A 21,634-nucleotide genomic window follows, 5' to 3' on the forward strand; every position below is an offset into this window, starting at 1 on the left:
AGTCAACCATGAAACAGCAATTATTTATTAATACATTAATTTTTGATAAATTTTTAATAAACCTTGATAGAGTGAGGGAGTGATATTCAAACGAGGGACAGCTACATTATTCTATATTGTATTACGGCTGCCATTATTCACTGAAGGCCCGATATCTGTCGCATATCCCGCATGCAGTAAAGCCACTCTTAAAGCTTGCTGTCCAACTCACTCTCGCTAACATTTTTTTTACCCCCACTGCAGCACTTTCTCTTTAACCCCCATTTTAACCTGTAGCTTTACAGGTGCCATGCCATCTCTGCAAGCTGTGTGTGCAATGATAAAGACATCTACTGCAAATCATAGTAAAGGTAAATGACACCACCTCTTGTTTGTCTTTTTTTAAAAGGGGGGAAATTATTAGAGGTATGGAATTTATTTATTCAATTGGACTTCATAATTATTTGTAGCGCGGCATCTATTTCACCTGAAGTCACTATTTGAAGAAATATGCTGTTGTCTAATGGCGTTTTCGGGTTACTGAAGCTTGCAGCGTTTAGACCGCTAATGACGTCCATGCATGCTACACAAACACCTCAGTGAGGAACAATGATGTCCCCTAGCTGATGGTGATTAGCTGACTGCAATGGGAGTTACGGTGTGCAATTCTCTGGAGGTTTGTTGCTAACTATTGCGTCAGTGTACTGTTTGAGACACCTCCAGGGATGATGTTTGTGTACGGTAACTTTTTTTTCCACACGTTTACTAAGTATGCATATGTGCTATCCTTAATAAGTTTAGTATTTTTAGCATGTCGCATTGTGTCACATCCTCAGAATAGTCACACATTTGGCTGGAGACGTGATTCCATAAATACATCTGCCACAAGAGCAACACTTTACATTGGACTCTTTTGTTTTGTATTTCTTTTGCAAGTGTGTCACTGTTCATTGGGATATTGAACTGTAATACATCGCAGACTAAGGTCAGTACCCCAAAATCGAATCGATGAGGCAATGATTTCATGGTTGCATCCTTGTCATATACTCCATTAGTGAGCATTTGCTTTATGCCACCCATGGTTCTGGTTTGGTGTGAATGTTTGACTATTTATGCCACTGTCTTATATCAGTACCACTTTTTTAGTACAGTGGGCCCTTCCAAGTCAAAAGCCCAAAAAGTCTAGCAAATCAACCAAAGTTTTTGGGAAAATTAGACAAAACCAGTTAAAGCCATAAACATGCGTGATGTCACACAAGACTTCGGCTCACTGAGCGTGTTTCATTTTTTTCATTAGCTTTTTTGTGAAACCGTTATAGAAGAGTACCAATAGCAAAGAAAAATGTGTGATGATAACCATAGAACCAGAAATGGAACTTGGTACAAAACAACCACAAAGTTTAAGACAGACAACAAGGCTTTATAAATTCCAGCAATACTTATTAATACTTGAAGTTGCTGTATGTCACTGGTTCATGATTACATGTTGTTATTAAAAAATATAAGAACACCGGCGCCGGCTAGCATATGGTACCAAATGTGGTTTAAAGGAACAGATATTTTTTGTACTATCTACATTTTTCACAATTATGAATTGAACTGCATACAAATTGGCGTAAACTGACGTTGACGAAGCGATCGATAATTTTCAGTCATTTTGTTGTTACGCTTGGCCATACATTCAATGATAGCTAACATTAGTAGCTAAACTTTGCGAAATCACTATCATTAGCAACAAACATAAGTAATGTGCATGCATGTGTTACATAGGGCATAATTTACATGCTCAAAGCAGGAAGCGATATTATGCTTGAAGTATGTTTGACAGTTAGGAAGCCTCATGTCCTGTCTGTGACATACATCAGCTTCAATGATAACAAAACACCACTGTATTGTGTATTGTTTTGTTTTGTTTTGTTCGTTTTTGTTCAATTTAGTGTATTTACAACCTGTAGATGACAATCACAGCAGACAAAGACATCATGGTAATATGGAATGAACAGATGCAAGAGTAAATCACAAGAAATATTAATAAGCATATCATGCCAAATGTACAGTAGTTTATCCCAACTCTTACCCATACTTTACATTTTTTATTAACTTTCTATTTTTTACACAATTATGTTCATAATATATATAAAATGTATACTCCTGTCATGCATAATTACTCCATAATCTTCTTAATTTACAACAACAGTAATAATTGATCTGCGATTCTCCGTTACATCTCTGTCAGGTGCCTTTAAAGGGTGAGTAGTTTTGCTTTAGTTTAGGTTTATTTTGTTTGAATTTCGTTTGGCTTTTTTTTTTAGCTTGCATGACAGACACATAATGTTACATTATTAATTAAAACATTTATTTTACAGTTACAGAGTTTTGATGGTATAACAGTTAGAATTTTTTTATTCCTGACGCCACCCCTGTCCACAGTTGTTTCGCTTTGTTTATTTAATATGGTGGAACATCGTGGGTTGCCGTTCTAGTTGTTCCTGTGCCTTTTCCTTGCCTAGAACCTGCTGTTTTGTAGAAAATACCCATTCATGCCCATTTTGTTAAGTTGTTGGCCAACAAAATGGGTTTCCTGTCTGATTTTGCTCATCCTTAATATGCTTGCGACAACATTTCCACCTGTTATGACTGTGACTAATCTTGTAAACTTTTATGTTTATGTATTAGGTGAACCATTGATGCACAAATTGGGGGAAAAAAAGGTGCAAGGAGTCATTATATTGTGCGTAAAAGCGCACAGGAGGATTGGCGCTGCATGCTTGGTGACAGGATGAGGAGGAGGGCGGGTTGGCTCAGCCAGCTGTTGGAGGGCAGTGTTCCCCTTCTACATCAGCTTGTTGACATCAGCACACACACTTTCTCCTCTGGATCAGACGTATCTCACTGTGCGCCACTGATGTGCAACTTTTCTAGCCAACAACAACACGAAGGTGAGCAGAGCGAAGAAAAGCAGGTGAGCTTTAAAATATCGTAGTTACTTATGCTTCAAAGTGGCTTGTGTTGCTATGCATGCTGTTGCCGTGTCATTGAATGCATGCATGTTAATAATATAAACAACAAACATGCTTGGCAACCTGGGTAAGGACAGGCAAGCTATTCTTACAGTACATTTGTGAGCGATGTCAGCAGTTCAAGAGGTATTAATAAGAGTGAACTTCTTTTTGTTCAAACTTAATATAGCTGTTGTGCAAATTGCATCATCATGTCATAGATAGTGTTGTTGCTACGTCGTCTCTAGCAGAAATATCAAGGCAATTCAATTATCTGCTGTTAAAATTAGACAAATATTTCCTGCACATTACTTGCAACTGCCCCAACGTGAACTGCCCCCCCCCCCCACACACACACACACACACACACACATATATGATGACAAAGTCATCAAGCGAATATTTCTATGTTAAGATGATATGTTCATATGGTTGTAATACGGGTCTATACTTACCTATGCACCAAAACGTACTATTTGAATTCACTTGTTACCGCCTTGACAGAGAACTTTAATATTTCTTTCATATTTTTGACCTCAACATTCACACAGATACGCTAATCACATCATTAGGTACACCTACACAGCCATGACAGCCAATACAAGACTTGTATTATGATGATAATGCACAGCTTTTGTTGAGTAGGAGTGTCACAAGATCTCGCAAGATTTCTCGTTCAGAAAAAAACTATTTGTGGGCACTAGGCCCGAGACGATAATAAATTAATGAATCACACAATGAATGAAAATGAAATCAATAATTTTGCCGATCTCAATACATTGTCATATGCAATGCGTGCCTGTTTTCCTCCTCTCTCGCCTCCAAACAGGCAGGAAGAGAGTTCACTCTGTGCATTGGTTTCTGCACCTTGGTGTGTTTGTTCCATAGAACAACGGAATGAACGGAGCGAGCCCTTTTGTCGGTCGTTCAGTCTCTTTGTTTCGGTGGTGGCGGCAGGGCCAGTAGCATACACACAGAGTGCAAAAGAGTGTAACATAGTAGAAATTACATTAGTAGGTTGCAATATATTGTTACATATTTTTTGTACTTTTTCATTGCACTTTTCTTAAAAGTAAAGTTAAAATTGCAGCCCCTCTCGTTCTCCTAGAACCAATGTGTCATGCAGTGCAGTTCCATACCACTGCAAACTACAATGACAATAACAAACATATTGTATTTATGTACAATATGGAAATTTTGATACAGCTCTTATATTGGATCTTATTCGATTGTGCAGGTGTACCTAATGAAGTGTTCGGTGAGTGCAAGTACTGTTAAAGGTCCTTTCTTACCTTTAGTCACGTCAGTTTAACAGCATTTACTGCACAAAGAGTCACATTTCATCTGTCACATTAGCATCTGTTTGGAAACATTTAATGTGTGCGCACAATTGATATTTAATTAATTTTATTGCTCATATTTTACTGAGCAGCCATACCCTTTCATACAGTATGTCACAGTAAGTTCCAGTTCCTGTTCATGATTATGGCTTTTCTCTTTGTCATCACTGATACGCACTAAGAAGCCCACAAAGAATCAGCAGGCTTTTGCCTCTCTTCTGGTGCGCATAAAACCGCAGAACCTCAGTGATTATCATCTGCATCCAAGTCTCTTAGATACAGTGAAGCTCACTCACAAAAGTGAGTGAGCCTCTCACATTTCTGTAAATATTTTATTATATCTTTTCATAGGACAACATTAAACAAATGACACTTTGAAACAATGTAAAGTAGTCAATGTTCAGCTTGGATTACATTTTCTGTCTCCTCAAAATAACTCAACACACAGGCATGTTTAAAACGCTGGCAACAAAAGTGATACACCCTCATGAAAATGTCCAAAAGTGTGAATATTTAGTGTGGATATCATTATTTTCCAACACTGTCTTAAGTCTCTTGAGCATGGGGTTCACTAGAGCTTCACAGGTTGCCTTTGGAATCTTTCTTGAGGCTTCCATGACGACATCATGGAGCTGGTGGATATAAGACACCTCGCTCTCCTCTACCTTTCATTTGAGGAACGTTGATGCTCAGTAGGCTTTAGGTCCATCACCTTTATCCTCAGTTTCTTTAGGAAGGCAGTGGTCATCTTGGATTATCATGTTGGAATACTGCCCTATGGTTCATTTTCCAAAGGGAGGGCATCACGCTCTGTTTCAGTGTGTCACAATACATGTTGGTATTCATGTTTCCCTCAATGAACTGTAGCTCCCCAGCGCCAGCCGCACTCATGCAGGCCCATACCATGACACTCTGACCACAATGCTTGCCTGTAGACAAGACACACTTCTCTTTGTACTCCTCACCTGTTTGCTGCGACAAAGGCTTGACACTATCTGAACCAAATAAGTTTATCTTGGTCCCATCAGACCAAGATAGTTTGATCGTCTTCACCAAACTATTTGCAGGCTTTTTTGTGCATCATCTTTACAAGCGGCTTCCTAATGAGACGATAGCCATGCAGAGCAATTTGTTGCAGTAAGCAGTGTATGGTCTGAGCACTGACCTTCCCCCCACCCACCCCTTCAACCTCTGCAGATATGCTGGCAGCACTCATACGTCTATTTTACAAACACAACCTCTTGATAAGACGCTGAGCATGTGCAATCCACTTCTTTGGTCAACCTGCTCTGAGTGGAATCTGTTTCAGGGTGTTGGCAATCTTCTTATAACCTACAGCATCTTTTTGTAGAGCAACAATCCTTTTCTTCACATCCTCTGAGAGTTCGTTGCCATGAGGTGCCATGTTGAACTTCCAGTGACAGTACTGTATGAGACAGTGTGGGAGCGAAAGAACCAAATTTAACACAGCTGCTCCGTATTCACACCTAAGACCTTGTGAAACTAATGAGTCACATGACCCCCGAGAGAAAACATGCCTAGATGGTCCAATTTGTAAAGATTAACATGGCGTGTACTCACTTTTTAGGGGGTTTAGACATGAATGGTCAGTAAACGGTCAGTAAATTTACCCTGTTATCCAAGCTGTACACTGACTACTTTACATTCAATCAAAGTGTCACGTCGATAGTGTAATGAAAAGAAAATATTTGCAGAAATGTGAGGGGTGTACTCACTTTTGTGACATAATGTATATGACCTCTGTGTCCACCGGCTGTGCGGATGTGTCTTTTCCTTTCAGCACATTGGATTATCTCAACACTTTATAAGGTAATATTGAGGGCATTTCCTCCACAAATGCCCGACATGCTTGCGCACCGAGCACACTTCAGGGGTCGTGGGAACGCTGGCGCCACATCCGCCAAGGCATCATCAGGAGGGACAGGCATTTTATAAATAGAAAGATCTGATACATGTGTAATATTGAGGGGGAAAACCAGTTGAAACTCTCTCCGGGCCGGGCCAGACAGATAGGTCAGAGTTCGACAGATAGCAGAGTGATATTCAATAGAGTGCAGACCTCCACAAAAATGTTTACGTTTGTATGTCAAGTAGTGAAGTTTTATAATTAATCACATATGATATCTTATTGTTTGAAGTGATGTTTAAAAAAAGCATATCAGACAGTATAAGAGTGGACGCTGCTAGTATCGGGCAATTTAGTGCAAATGTCTGCACATTGTCGACTTGAAACTTTCTAGCCCAACAAAAAACAGAGTGTTGTGGCAGCATGGAATAATGGCTGCCATCATGCACACCACCATCCATCCATGTCATCATGCCTGTTGGTCATCTTGGTTCTCATGGCCATGCATGAGAGAGGAGTGGGTGGCTTTTTAGGCTCACAACGTCCCTCCCAAACACGCTGTTTTCCTTCAACCACTACAGCTTCTAGCTAATGGCCAGACAACCTTTAAAAGAAAGAAGCCATTCGGTATATTTTTAACCGGGTCTCCTGGGGACGAGCAGCGCTGTCAGCCACTGTTGCCGGCCCGGCCTGGTAACCCAGACGGCGTGGGTGTCAAACTGTGTTTGGACTGACTGCAGGACGCTAACTTTAGACCGCATTGCCTCATGGGGGTAAAAATACACCCTGTTCTTACCGTAGGGGCTTGGTGAGACGCTTACTTACTCACTTACAAATAAACAATATTTTCCAATCAAAACTATGTAAACTAGAGATGCTTGATATTGGCTTTTTACTGATATTCAATACACCCATATTGTCCAGATCATCATTACCGATACTGATGCCCAGCTTCCCTTAAACTAGTCGGGTCACATCATGTGTAATGAATGAACACATTACCTTTCTTTCACTGTCCTGCCACTGGATGCATTTCACAAATAATGCAATGTAAGTTGTAGAAAAAGTGCCATATTTATTTTCAACATTTTTTCTCAACAAAAGTCATGAAAGAATCATGACCCATAGTCAGCGAAAATAACATGTTCTACTATCAACAAGTAAGGCAGGTTGGACTTAATACATTCACAAACAAGAATCCAATTAAATAAGACTGGCAATGGCGCAATTTGCTAAGCCTTTTTACTTTTTATTGTAGGTGTCAGACCACAGTCAAAATGGGAAGAAAGAAAATACAGATTTCCCGCATTCTGGACCAGAGAAATCGACAGGTGAGGCGACTACAAGTTATTTATTTGACTAAACCAGAGACGTGTTTTCACGTATTTTAAGGTCTTGCTGAGCCTGACAATATGTTGTGATTGACAGGACAGTTGTTATGTACTTTAGTTGTGACCCTGTTAGGAACTTTATAAGGCTGAAAACCGTATTTAACATCCCGCCTGACAGAGGCACGAGAACCCAAATGTCTCCTTGTTTGCATCGCAGGTGACCTTCACCAAGCGTAAGTTCGGCCTGATGAAGAAGGCCTACGAGTTGAGCGTGCTGTGTGACTGCGAGATCGCCCTGATCATCTTCAACAGCACCAACCGTCTTTTCCAGTACGCCAGCACAGACATGGACAAGGTGCTGCTCAAGTACACCGAATACAGCGAGCCGCACGAGAGCCGCACTAACACAGACATACTGGAGGTATTGTATGCTCGTGTGTTACATGTTAGAGGACTCTTCCTCACCTACTCACTTGTGTGTTTTATGTCAGACTCTGAGGAGGAAAGGTCTCGACCTGGACGGCTCAGAGCTTGACGGTGAGGAGAGTATGCAGGTTACTGCCCACAAGGGTGACGGCATGGATCTGTCTGTGGGACGCCAGCGCATCTATGTCAGTATACACACACACGGTACAGTGCAGACCTTCGCTAAGGCCAAACAATCCACAACATGTTCCAAGCATGATACTCTGTGGAATCTTAGGTTGGGGGTCCACAATATTTTTTGGCAATAAATGAATGAAGTTATGACGTATTGTTAAAAACTATGAATCGGAACCAATGAAAGCAACATTCTGAGCCAATAAGTCTCACTTACATTAGGATTAGTGAATTTAAAACTCTTCCATTCCTGTCACACACCAGGTAAATCGCTCACTTAAGTCCATCCACTTCACCAAGGGATGCAAAGGCCAAGCTGGCTAGGCTTAGAAAATATGATCAAGTTTGGTTTTATTTATTGAGAACAATGACGGAAGTCCAAAATGTGATTTGTCTTCAGTTACTTGCAAATTAATCCATAAATCCACTTTGAATCCACTTTTCTCCCAGTCATTTTCATAAGAGGCAGTAAATTACATCAATATTGTTATCATTATATTAACGTTGAACCAATTAAATACGCTTTCAACTGGTTTTAAAGAAGTGGGTTCATTTGGACTGTTTGATATATAAATAAGCCCTATGACATCTAGTACAAATGTTTTTTTTCAATGAGCATGGTTAGATGGGGTCCTTGGAAATGTTTCTCTCCTGCAAGTTTGAGAACCCTTGCTCTAAGGAAGAATGTTTCATCCAGCTTTCGTATTGAATCTCATTGGATCGTTCAGGTGTACAGAATAAAGTGACCGGTAAGTGTATCTTATATTTTACTCTCCAGGCTCCATCCATGCGGTCACCGGAGGCTCAATTCCTGGTGGCCGAAACCAGCTTCCCGATCTCTTCCGGACCCAGCACGGCCCCCCACAGACCTCCAGGATTTAAATCCGTCAGCCCGGCTTCACCTCACAACTCTCTCATGGCCCCACACTCAGGTATACTATACAGTATACTGTAGTATAGATAGAATGTAGAATGCATATCCGTCTCATTTCATTCCGATCTATAACAAATAGTGTCCTTAACAAGCAATATGTCCTTAATGGAGGTCATGTTTTAATTTTCTCCACAAAAAAAAGATCAAAATCCAGTATAAGCTCCTCTTGGGTGTGCTGGTAAAAATAAGCTGTTGTGTGCAGCTGGCTGTCACCTCACAGGAAGTGTGCACAAGCCCTCACCTAGCCTGGGGTTTTTTTGTGAAACTGACTTTTTCACCTCTGCAGCCATTGTGTTGTCTGTGTCTGTCCATACAAAGTGTTATCACACCTGCTAGCCAAGTCATCAGAAGTGACTCTATTAACTATTACTGTGTTTGACATGCAGTGAAATGTTAAAAAAGTTATTCATAAGTTGGCCACAGTTTTTGTTAAGGTGAATTTGTAGCTCTGTGGTACTGGAAATGGCACAAGAAAATGGCAAAAAACTCTTAAGTTGGCCTAGAGTAGGGGTTTCCAAAGTCTGACCCGAGGCCATTTGTGGGCCGCAAATTGTTTTTTTATTGGCCCACAACATGTAAAAGAACTACTGAATTTTTTTGCATCGTTTTGGATAACTTTACAGAAACGATGTAACGCACCCACATCTTCCAAAGGTCATTAAGTCGTGACCCACTTTAATTATTATTATTATTTATTTTATTAGTTTTTTTTCATAATTGTTTTTATGTTTCTTTAATATTTGTATATGTTTCATACATTATTTACTTTTATCCTGCAACCCACCCAGAATGGATCCACAGCCCACTTTTCGGTCCCCACCCATCGGTTGAGAACCACTGATCTAGAACATTCTAAAGAAAAACAAAATGATATGACTGTACTGATAAAGTATATGAATGATTTCAGACATGGAACTTTGTGTAATAATGTAGAAAGGGATTTGAAAATTTTTGTGTAAGAAATTATATATTTATTTATATTAAATATATATTTTTAGAATTTTTTTGTATTCATATAGCTTATATTTTTCTATTTTCATCTAAAAGAACTGAAGATACATTTGAACATTTGGTATGCACATATTGAGAATATATATTATTATATTAATATATATTAGTATATTTTGGTTATTAAACTTTGGTCAAAATTTTTAAAATATATATATATATATATATATATATATATATTTTTTTTTTTTTTTTTTTTTTAATCATTTCTAATCCATACACAGCACAGTATTTTCAAATATTTTTACATGAATACCTCTGGACATAGTGCCACCTACTTTTGTTATTTTCATATTATTTATATTATATATATATATATATATATATTATATAATATATATATATATTTATATATATTATATTTAAATAAAGTATACATTTCTAACAGTATTTATGACTCTATTTAAAAATTGCATGAATAATCTCAGGCAGGAATCTTCCTCTAAAAATGTAGTAAATATATTTTTTAAATAGCATTTCTTTATTTATTTATTCATATAATATAAAAGTATACATATATTTGTCTTTTGCCACTTTCTTGTGTCATTTCAGCTAAGACATACCCATTCACCAATTAAAATGGACCATACTGTCATTCCTCATTTTTCCAGGAATCATTTTGCCCTGTAGTGTAAATAAGGATATTGCTGCATTTATATTATGAGAAAGGTGATGGAGAAAGAAGAAGTGTGAAGGTATCACCGGGTGGTTTCAGTGAGAAGAAAAGTTTGCTCACATCTCTTTTTCACTTCCTGGTGCGGGTATCGGCTACTCAGTCTTCTCCCACATGAGCCGAGGACTGGACCTGAAGAGTCCTCCCCCGCTTCACACCCCTACTTTGGCAATGCCTGGTGATGCTGACAATCAGGGCCCATGTGCGACCCAAAACCCCATGATGAGTAGGGGGGTCTTGTACCAGGGCCTGCACAGTGCCAGCTCAGTGGTGGCTATGGGCAAAGCCGGGCTGTTGGGCCACACCTTGGCAGGCTATGGCCTTTCCACCCCTGGAGCTTCTGGTAGGAGTACTCCTAGTTTTACACTCTTTCCCCCACATATTTTTATTATTTCTCATGTTTTTATGCATTTTTCTTTGCCAGAGTACAGCCAACCAGGTTTTTATCACTCTGTTAGTCTGCAAAGAGGAGCAGTGAACTCCTGGCAAGCAACACAGCCACCACACCAACTCCATGGGGCTCATTTAAGTGAAGGGTAAGAATATTTATGCATTACATGTGCACTTACTGGCCACAACATTAGATACACATGCACAATCTAATGAGATCCAATGAAAAGAACTGGATAAAAGAGATAATGATGCTCATTTTTTATTTAGAGAGGTAATAAGTTAGCAGTATTTTATATTTAACAATATGTATATATTTTATACATCATTTTATTTAATTGTGTTATTTTAGCTTGTGATGTAGAAGTGCATACAGAGCACCGTTTCTAATCATTTGGTTATATTTGGTCTATTTATAAATTTTACATGAGGTGCTCCACAATAATAAAATAAAAATCGATACCAGAATGTAACTATTGCAAATGTTATTAAATAATAAACATCAAAAGTTAAAGATCAAAATGATAGTTTGTCATATCATTACTAAATAAAATTAAATACTGTATATACAGAATTTAGACACCATCCATCCATTTTCTATCCTGCTTGTCCTCACTAGGACAGCGAGGTAGGCTGGAGCCTACCCAGCTGACTTAGGGTGAGAGGCAGGGTACACCCTGGACTGGTTGCCAGCCAATCGCAGGGCGAATTTGGATACATATATTCTAACGTCTGTTGTCAGTTAATTCGTCATTTGCATTGGAACATCTTGTTATGTAAGCCACTGAAAGAAAAAAAATATCACAATGGTAAGTCAGAATTCCGAGATAAAAAGTAAAAACGATGACATAAAAAGTCCAAATTACGAGATAAAAAAGTCATAATTATGAGACCAAAACTCGAAATTATGAAAGAAAAAGTAAAAATTATGAGATGCAAAACTGCGCATTTGCCGAGTGCCATGTGACGAAGGCAGGACCTCCTCATTTCGACTTGTTATCTCGCAATTATGACTTTCTCTCTCATAATTTCGACTTTTTATTTCATAATTATGACTTATCTCGTCATTTCGACTTTTTAATCTCATTATGACTTTCCCATCTCATAATTATGACTATTTTATCTCATAAGTTTGATTTATCTAATAATTTTGACTTTATATCTCATAATTCTGACTTACCATTGGGGTAGTTTATTTTTTTCAGTAGCCGAAACGGGCTTCCATATTTTGTGGAGTAATATATATCAGATAATACAGTACAATTACAGTATTTGTGTTGTATTACATTATATTACGTCGTCGCTCTTTTGTGGTTCCCAGGATGTCCACTGGAGGGTGCTCTTTCCCTTCTCAGTCTTGCTCGTCCACCTTGATACATGAGCCCTGCCTCAGCGTTCACATCAAGTCGGAGCGTAGCTCTCCTGAATACATGACTTCGCCTGCGTCGTCTCCCCTCCACAACCTCAGGCGGGACCATTCGCCCATGAGCGGGCTCACTTCAGCCTGCCGCACACCCACAGAAGCACCTCAGACCCAGGCCAAGACTGCTTACTTACAGAAGGAAGAGGAAGGCAGAATGCCGCTGAGTCAGGAGATGTGCGAGGGATGGCAGAGATAGATACACACACGCACACACATATATACTTGATTAGGTACAGCTGTCCAATCTAATGACAGCCAATACAAATTCAAATGATCATAGACAACCAGTGTGGCCCAAAGGACATTTTGTACAGGCACCGTTATTGATAAAGCATTACCTTGGGTTGTAGAGGGGTGCCTAATGAAGTGCCTGGTAACAATCATCCCACAGGCAAGTGTCTCAAGTCAGAGCTGGTCTCTTCCTGCACTGGACACCCCCACCACTAGATTGATCCCATATAAAGGGATACATATATAGTATAGTATACACGTTTATTTCTTTTATTTATCTAGAGTTTTTTGTTTGACTGAAAAAGTAACATTTTATTACAATTAGCTAGAGCAGCACTTTTGTTTTAAAGGGAGTGCTGATTAATGGCACAACCCATTTAACAAGAAAATGAAACAAGATTGAAAAATGTTTTAATTAAGTTGCACAAATAAAACAAATACAAGTAAAAGCCAAACCAAAATATATATATGCACACCATGCATTCAGAAAATATTAAACATTGCACTTCACAGTATTGATTTAAGAGCATTTCAAATTTAAAAAAAAATCTAGAAAAAAAACAACTTTCAATTTAAGTTGTGTGATAAAGTTCACCAATAAACAAATCCATGCTGCTGAAGGAAAGACTGACTACTATGCTGCAGATAAAAATGTTGCCAGGGAGTTGTGATTTAATCCCTTTAGATATTTCAAATACTGCTGAAAAGGGAGTAATGACATTTCTTTGCAAATTGACTGAAAATCCCTGAGCTTGTAGGCACTTAGGAATTCGCAACCTAAAAAACATTAAAAGAAATAGCACTCTTGAATCGGTTCTTTAATTACTGGGTCAAACTGTCCCTCTCAACAACATGCAACTAAAAAAATACAATAAAATAAATAAAACAAAAAAAAACACACTAACGACACTGCGTCGCCCCTAAAAAATCACCATGGCTTGAAACATAGACCCATATGACCTTTGACTTCCTAATTGCTACCTAAAGCATCTGAATGGAAAACTAGAAAATGCAGTGAAGGCAGAGGGAAATGCACTGAAATGAATTGGAGACTATTTCCATGTAAATGTAGCCTCTCGTGGCTGTGAGCAGGATACATGATGACATCAGCACAATATAATTGCATTTAGGTAGCATTTAGGTAGGGGTTGAAACCACTGAGGGCTACATACTGAAAAATCAAAGGCTTCAGGGGCCACTTTGATATATCAAATTTTATAAACCATATATTGAAAGAAAAAAATGCTATGTCAGTTCTGTGTGATGACAAAACAACCGAGTGTTGACAAAGCGTATTATGACTAGTACTTGTAGTTGTGTAATTAACATTTAAACTCCGATGCCTTTTTGCTTTTTTCTTGTATTTTTGTTGGAATATGGTGCGGACCAGAAATGACACCCCTGCTTTAAAGGCTTGCTTTGTTACTAAAATACAAATGAGAGATAAACGCATTATGTTTTTGAAATTCACTTTCATTAGCATTCAGCCATTCAACAGGGTTCTTGCTTTGATTTACGACATGCTGAAGGAAAGTAGTGATTGATAGAGCACTGAAGCATTAAAATGTGAAGAGATTCGACCTTTGAGCTGTTTTGTGTTCCATCCCAGACTGCTTGACTGTCATAAGATCATACTTGAAACAGAAGCGAGATGAAAAGAAAAAAAAAACATGGCTGACAACAGTGCAAAGCTAATATTTGTTTGTGACTGTCACAAAATGTATATGTTTTGTTTTACCAAATAACTTAAGGAAGCAATTCATTGTTCCTATTAGGACTTCCCACTTTTCTGGACTGCAGCATCAGTGTCACAAGGGGGCGTCATTGAGTCATCTTCCAGTCAGCATGATAAGCAGCAGGCAGAAGTGAGAAATGTTATATACTGTAAACAAGTGGAAGATGAGGTGTTATTTGTGTTTCCATACCAGAAGCCTGCTCCGGTTGGTTGTTCAGAACGTCCGCTGCGCTTTTGTCCTAGTTGTGCATGAGGTACTGGTGGAAGTAAATACCGAAAAGTGAGCTGATCACCTGACAGGCCGCCACCCACCAGGTGAGGAAGGCAAAGAAGCCTCTGAAGAAGAGCGGCGTGAGGACCGAGCGCAACATGGTCAGCATCTCGGTCAGGCGCGCCACCGTGGCCTGGATGTCCTCCTCCATGTCCTCCAAAGGCTCCTCGTCATCATCGAGACCTGACGCAGCCGCAACCGTGGGCATCAGCAAGGCGGGTGTCACGCCAGGGAGATCGGATGAGGCTTCACCGTTCCAAGAAAATCCACCTGAAAGGTCAGAGGTCAGTCAATTACCAATACATACTACAAATATGCACACAGTGTACATTCCTGAAAACAGCAGAGTGATTCTGTCATACAGAGGATCTTTGACTAGAGTTTCTGCAGCAGGTCCTTAAAAACAGCAGAATGCGCTGTAATGCTGACGTTTTTGACTAGTGTTAATGTAGTCCTGCCATTTTAAATGTATTACTTTATGCCTGGACAGCGGCAGTGGTTCTGTGAGGATTACATTTTTGGACTTCTCTGGCGCCTTTAAAACCCTCCAGCCTCAGCTCCTCAGGGACAAACTGACACAGATGGGAGTAGGATCACACCTGGTGGCATGGATGACAGACCTCAGTACATGCGACTAGGGAACTGCAGGTCCGGCACTGTGACCAGCAGCACAGAAGCACCGCGGGGAACTGTGCTCTCTCCTGTTTACACGTCCGACTTTCAGTACAACTCTGAGCTCTGAGCTCATTGTATTGTTATCACTATAAGAAAAATGGTTTTACACACGATGCTAACGATTGTGATAACTGGACTGGAGGGTGTGGGTGATTGAAATACTGACCTAATGCCTTAAGAGCGAGCGTGGAGAAGAGAATAAGCAGAACCGGAACCACATACTGGAGAGTCACTACAGTCAAGTAGCAAAACACTCGTGTAACCTGGAGACAAAAACACACAGTAAACGTTTTTGTTGTATAGTCTCTGTCAAGCTACCCGTATCTAATGTATCCATCGTTTTACCTTCCTCTGAATATCAATGGCAGCAATACGCCCAGCCTCCTTCTTCATCTGCTCCACCCACTTTTGGGCTAGGTTGAGGTAGGCCTGCAGGTGGTAGCGTGTTAGCGCTAGCCGCAGCGCGCACAGGGCAATGATGATCCACAGTCGCATGCAGTCAAAGGCATGGCTGGGTACCCTGCGAGTGACATGACAAGTCGTCAGCACTGATTGGCTGTTTGTGAGGAGAATTGTTAGCACTCACAGCGTGATGGAGGTTTTCCCCAGCGGTGCGTTAGCAAGGAAGTCCCTGGCGATGGGTTTGACCCACAGGATCAACACGACCACCGGAGAGAGGAAGCTCATGTGCAGCAGAATCCTGCAGGGGACATGTGAGTGAGTGTTCTGGTGCTGTTAACGTCAAATATCATACAGCACATACTGGATCAGGGGGCGTTCCGAGTTCATCTGCACGGCATCCAGATGAGTCTGAGCCAGACGGAGACCAGGGAACGCCATCAAAGAGCCGATGTACGCGCAGACTGCGGCCAGGCCGAGCTTCACTGTTAGCTTGGTCACAGGGACCCTTGCCACAAGCAGAGAGTGAGGAATGTTAGCACCAATTGCTAAAGTTACCTCCACTAGATAGTCGTAGCAGCTGCATTTCAAGTACCATGAGAGGTCAACATTCATCAGCTTTATTTATCTCTGCATGCTTTAAAATGGTGGTTATGCTACTCAGCTGTTGATGTGAAACTCATGTGCGTTACACTTGCCGTACTGTTGTTTACAATAAACTCAGCAGTATTCATCCTGGCTGAGCAGTTTGCTCCTTACCGCTCTTACAACACTGGTTCTGTTGCTGCTGTCTTGTGCAATATACTTGTTAACCAGAAATAGCTCAAATCGTTATTAAAGTTCAAAAAGAAGTTGTTACATATGTAGTCCGCCTGGTTCAGCCAGTCCCACGCTCCGCCCTAGGTTCAAACCAAGGTCCGCAGTATGCGTCTAAAATCTCCGATATAAGCAGTCCATGCCAGACTCCACGCCAGCACTTCATCCAGCAGAAGCCCTTGTATTCAGCATGCAGCGCCTTCGTGATCACAACAAATGAGTGTGATGGCATGTTTAGCAAGGAGTAGGAGTGACGTCAGCCGTGTTTATCGTTAAAGTCTGAAAAAAATGTTGCAGCTGAGTACAAGACTTGTCATGCAAAAGTCTCCCGTGGTGGTACAGAACGGGGGACGTTTAATACAACCAATCTCATCCCGCATTTGAAGAAGGATTTTCGCAACACTTTTTCCTCATATGTATTGTTGCAGACAATATCAATAGCTCTGAGTAATATCACTTGATCAAGCCTTTTCCAACATTCCACGCTACCACACAAGTAATAAAAGTAAGTATGACCTGTGCTGATATTGGATCGATATCGGTATCAGCCAAACGTACTTTTGGAGTACGTTTGGGCTTGAGTCGGACTTGCAGGAACAGATTAATGACACTAACCAAGGTTCTACTATAACAAGTTTTTAGTTTTCAGAAATTTGCCGACTTCACACATGATGATGGTTTTGTTCGACCTTAGGAGGTTCTACACACAAAGCAATGGTAAACTAATATTTGTCACTTACGACCAGTCGGCGTAGCCCTGCTGCTTGGCGAACACCTCCAAGTTGTCAAAGAGGCTGGAAAAGCCCGACTCCAAGCCGAACTCCAAGTAGTCCTCTCGGACCACCAAGACCAGCATGGCCACGAGCAGGGACAGAAAGCCAAACGCAAGGCACACAGAACGCTCGCCGCCCTCCTCAGAACGAAAGTAGTGGCTCATCAGTGTGTGGAGGGCTTTACTGAAGTTTGCAGGTTTAAAGAAACTGTTGCTTTCAGTGTTGCATACTGTGTACCTTTATGAGACTGCATTAGGCAAAAAGTCTCCTTTTACAAAGATAATAATGCTCACTTTTAATTCACGCCAAGTCAAATACAGTTGTCATGAAGTGTTGTTATTTTAAAAGGATACAGTCCAAAAAAAACGGTGAGGACACACCAGATGGCACCGATGTTCACCTCCTTGCTGGCATCCACCACACTGTAGTAACACTCTGTGAAAAGGAAGACTCCTAAGGCATAGACAGCGAAGTCCACCAGCCACTGGTACTCCAGGAAGAAACGCAACACTGGAAGAAATAGAATAGAATAAAAATACAACAAGAACTATTACGTGTGTGTGTGTTAGTTTGACATTATAGATTATGGTGTAAATAATAGAATTGTTTGTCCAACCAAGGGCATCAATGGCATTGACTGGTGCTTTCTCCAAGTGGAGGTCGATGTCTTTGGGCACAGTGAGAGGCTTGTTTTCTCCATTTTGTCTCCTGAGGAAAAAATATATTTAAGAAGGTCCCCCATTATGCAAAAGTGACTTTTGTATGATGTTCTAACGCTAATGTGTCCCTAGAGCCGTGAGCACCAAATGTGAGAAAAAATAATCATCGCCCTCACTTGTTCACTCCATTATGAGAAGAGGCACTTAAATGCTTGCTTTATAAGTTCTGTTTTTATGGCGTCTTGAAGGAAAAACCTCATGGGCAAGATAGGATAGCACCTCTGACCCACCCCTACCTAGATGAGCATGCCCCATGTATATGCCCACCACTCCACAGAGGACAATAAAAAGCAGACTTTGCTACACATCTTCAAATAAAGTCTGGAGCTCTGCAAACGATCCGTCAGTCAGCTACAGACGTGAGAGCTGTAAGACTGATCAATGTCAATATTTATGTCCTGTCACACTCCTTAATCTCACGTTGTTGTGTGTGATATATGGCATCTATTATGTTGGACAAGTGCGGCGTTACAGTGTATATGTAAGAAGTCGAGAACGTGCATAATAGCACTTTGTGGAGCCAGCACTCTACACTGTCAGAGAGAGGCGTGGACAAACAAAGCTCATTAGCATTAAAGCTACAGACACAAAACGGTGCGACAACATTCCTCCCTGCTGCTCCTCACTAGTCTCCCACCTGTCTCTCCTGTTTGTTTTAGGCATCTGTTTCCCAGCCAGGGCACACAGCTCTCCCTCGGATGGGTGCTTGAATCGCAACAGACTGGAAGAAAACAAAAAGTCTGTCAACAGTGATGACAGTGCATTGTAGTGGCTGATGGCGGCTTACCTGCCATTGCAGAGGAGCCAACGTGCAAACGAGCAATGGGGCGCCATCCTCTGCATGATGCTGGCAGTCAGCAAACTGACCACGAGCTGAATCCCCATCAGAGCCTGTCAGCAAAATACACAGGCTGTGTTAAAACAGTAAACCTACACTTTAAATTTCAAAATTACAAATCACTCTTGCAATGGGCCTATCATATGAGCGCGCCCACCACGGACACGTTTGCATGTTTCAAGGGAAGACAATTTGTGCAACACCACCACAGGTAAGTTAATTCGCACAAACAACACACCTACATATAAGTCCAACGCCATTTATTAAAAAAAACAGGCAGTTAGAATGTCTTGGAAGAGTGGGGGGAAAAGCCAAGGGACAATGAATGAAGAAGCAAAGTGGCTACCGTGCTAAATTTAGCTAAACATAAGCACCTGTCAGTGCTGCCTGCTTGAGACACTCGCTCGTTAGCATTAGAAAGTTAGCTCTCGGGGCGAACCCAACTCGAAAACAAATCTCACGACTGCTATATAACTTAAATACATGCACATTAAATGACGTTACCATTTCGCCTTCTGAATAGTTCGCCTGTACAGACGAAGAGCTGCTGCGTCTTCACAAACAGTGAAGTCTTCACAGCAGCTGGAGTGACATGTGTGAGGTGTGTTCTTTTTCGCCTGTGACGTAAGCGGCAGCCTCGTTCTTAATCGGTGCTGCATGATGCTGCCTCCTAGCGTACGGTGGAAGAATCGCCGAGTGTCCCGGTTACATGATGGAGGAGGTCAATCGTTGCCTTCAAGTGCTCTGTGAAAGATGGGTAATTTATGGAATTCTTAAAAACTCTCCATTATTTCTGCAAAATACATTATATATATATATATATATATATATATATATATATATACGTATATATACATATACTTATACTTACTATATTAGGCTTACAGTGACTATTCGTATGTGTGTGTGACTTTGACTCACATTTACATTGAAGGTAATTGTCTGTTTTATCATGTGGAATTTAATATTATTTGATTGCAACTAGATTATATTTGTAACCTGCTTCTATATATGCAACTGAACCTTGCTATTGTAGTGATTTCAATATTATGACAGTTTTGTATGTTCCAAAGGCATTCTATCCAAATATTGACCACACGTTGAGACAGCAGTTTCCTTATTTCCAAGGTTTAGGAAGTCATCAAAAACGTGTTAAACGCACAGTTTATCTGCTAGACTAACCATTCATTCATTCATTTTTTATGCTGCTCAACCCTCATTAGGATGCTATAGGCCAGGGGTCTCAAACACAATTTACCTGGGGGCTGCTGGAGGTACAGTCTGAGTGAGGCTGGGCAGCATCAAGTATTGGGAGTAATGCTGGGAATCTCAGGGTACCTCATGATACGACACGCGATACATGGCTCACAATAACAATAATATCTTGATCCAGTAACAGGGTGAATCAAATAAATAAATAAATCATTTCACAGTTTGTATTTTGCTGCATTCAGCTGGGATAGGCTCCAGCTTACCCGTGACCCTAATGAAGACAAGCGGTATAGAAAATGGGTGGAATTTTTTTTACCACATTTTTTAAGTGACTCAATCACTCTTAGTTCAGTGTAGGCTTATATGTGCATCCTACGAGTAACATTTGCTTGTCGCAGGCCGTATTACGGTCATCTTTGAAGACAAGTCGCGGGCCGCAAAATGTGACTCGGCGGGCCGCAGATGGCCCACGGGCCACGAGTTTGAGACCCCTGCTATAGGCTAACCATGTCCTTAAATTGTGTTTTAAAAAAAGGAACAAATGCCAATTTACCTCTAATTTAAATCTGAAATGATCCATCTCATCTCGCCTAATGCCCAAATGATAATCTCATAATATCATGCTTCCTCCATCATGTAGTTTTAAAACAAGACCGCATTATGCAAATTGCCAGGCTTAAAGTCTTGGATACGCTCCTCTGCGCTGTCTTGTGTCGTGAGATTTACAATTGCACAATTTAAAGCAGTTGCTCGTCTGTTTTGAAATAAATATCATCATACTTGTAGTCATGGCCTATGTTTCCATTATTTACCAAGTTATGAGAATGTGTATTCTTTTATTATATTATTGAGGAGTTTAACTATTGTTGGTTGTTATTAACAATTGTCCGTGCAGCTATAAACACACAGCCTGGCCTGCCTGTGAATGCATCTTAATGTCAGCTCATCCTCTACTAATGCGGAGGCCTCCAATAGTGCAGAGTCTTTGCACCAGCGTGGCCCCTGAGGACCTTCTCCTCAAATCCATTCACCCGATTCAAATAGGTGTTGGAGCATTCGCATTCCTCTTTTTTTATCTGGGTGGTCTACCCAATTTAATGTTGAATCCCTACTTTCCTACTAATTGGTAGCGTTCCTCCTGCTTGGGCCTGATCCTTTCGCCCCCTCGTGCATTTGGGCACAAGAGCGTGACGTTGGCGATGAGAGCAGTCACTGCATCAGCTCTGGTGGCTTTCCATGCACCAGCAGGCAGGCGTCTGTAAACATATATTACATTAAATTAACACTTCCGCGAGGTATAAATTGCCTGGTTGATGCTGCTGCAGGCCATGCCCCGAGGCAAATTAATGTGCGAGGAGGGGGGAAGTGGAGCGGTTTACGTTTTAATTACAAGTGCAACTTTTAACTTTTAAGTAGCTGAG

The 21,634-nt window shown here is 40.7% G+C and overlaps 2 protein-coding genes across 6 annotated transcripts; one reads left to right on the forward strand and one right to left on the reverse strand.

The window, feature by feature from the left end:
* The first annotated feature begins 2,663 nt into the window (after nt 1–2,663).
* mef2b (myocyte enhancer factor 2b) lies at nt 2,664–14,348 on the forward strand. 3 transcript variants are annotated; one of them, XM_054789800.1, is made up of 8 exons: nt 2,664–2,941; nt 7,444–7,516; nt 7,734–7,937; nt 8,008–8,127; nt 8,895–9,048; nt 10,835–11,074; nt 11,156–11,267; nt 12,443–14,348. In XM_054789800.1, the coding sequence occupies exons 2-8, from the start codon at nt 7,463–7,465 to the stop codon at nt 12,738–12,740; spliced, it is 1,182 nt and encodes a 393-aa protein (XP_054645775.1). In that variant the 5' UTR covers nt 2,664–2,941; nt 7,444–7,462; the 3' UTR covers nt 12,741–14,348. The 3 variants fall into 3 exon arrangements, with proteins under 3 accessions (XP_054645775.1, XP_054645776.1, XP_054645778.1); XM_054789801.1 differs by having other exon boundaries at nt 2,664–2,918; XM_054789803.1 differs by lacking the exon at nt 2,664–2,941 and having other exon boundaries at nt 7,456–7,516; nt 7,734–7,749; nt 7,848–7,937.
* tmem161a (transmembrane protein 161A) lies at nt 13,203–19,647 on the reverse strand. Of its 3 annotated transcripts, none has more exons than XM_054789799.1 (12): nt 19,506–19,647; nt 18,951–19,054; nt 18,801–18,884; nt 18,061–18,152; nt 17,798–17,954; nt 17,412–17,627; nt 16,220–16,363; nt 16,043–16,156; nt 15,802–15,976; nt 15,623–15,719; nt 14,701–15,051; nt 13,203–14,608 (listed from the first exon to the last, which is right to left on the reverse strand). In XM_054789799.1, exons 1-11 carry the CDS (start codon nt 19,506–19,508, stop codon nt 14,750–14,752), a joined length of 1,488 nt encoding a protein of 495 aa, XP_054645774.1. In that variant the 5' UTR covers nt 19,509–19,647; the 3' UTR covers nt 13,203–14,608; nt 14,701–14,749. The 3 variants fall into 3 exon arrangements, 2 of the variants coding, with proteins under 2 accessions (XP_054645774.1, XP_054645773.1); XR_008572698.1 differs by lacking the exon at nt 13,203–14,608 and adding an exon at nt 15,381–15,542 and having other exon boundaries at nt 14,913–15,051; XM_054789798.1 differs by having other exon boundaries at nt 13,203–15,051.
* Nucleotides 19,648–21,634: the final 1,987 nt, after the last annotated feature.

Source organism: Dunckerocampus dactyliophorus, chromosome 10 (genome assembly GCF_027744805.1).
Source record: "Dunckerocampus dactyliophorus isolate RoL2022-P2 chromosome 10, RoL_Ddac_1.1, whole genome shotgun sequence".
Lineage (NCBI taxonomy): Eukaryota > Metazoa > Chordata > Actinopteri > Syngnathiformes > Syngnathidae > Dunckerocampus > Dunckerocampus dactyliophorus.

What these genes read in the sequence shown, in the direction of transcription:
- mef2b (XM_054789800.1), top strand. Translation starts at nt 7,463, where the DNA reads ATGGGAAGAAAGAAAATACAGATTTCCCGCATTCTGGACCAGAGAAAT. An exon ending in TGGACCAGAGAAATCGACAG is followed by an intron (nt 7,517 to 7,733) that starts GTGAGGCGACTA and finishes TTTGCATCGCAG; the next exon opens with GTGACCTTCACCAAGCGTAA. An exon ending in GGGGCTCATTTAAGTGAAGG is followed by an intron (nt 11,268 to 12,442) that starts GTAAGAATATTT and finishes TGTGGTTCCCAG; the next exon opens with GATGTCCACTGGAGGGTGCT.
- tmem161a (XM_054789799.1), bottom strand. An exon ending in CAATGCCATTGATGCCCTTG is followed by an intron (nt 17,955 to 18,060) that starts GTTGGACAAACA and finishes TATTTCTTCCAG; the next exon opens with TGTTGCGTTTCTTCCTGGAG. An exon ending in CCATTGATATTCAGAGGAAG is followed by an intron (nt 15,720 to 15,801) that starts GTAAAACGATGG and finishes TTTTGTCTCCAG; the next exon opens with GTTACACGAGTGTTTTGCTA.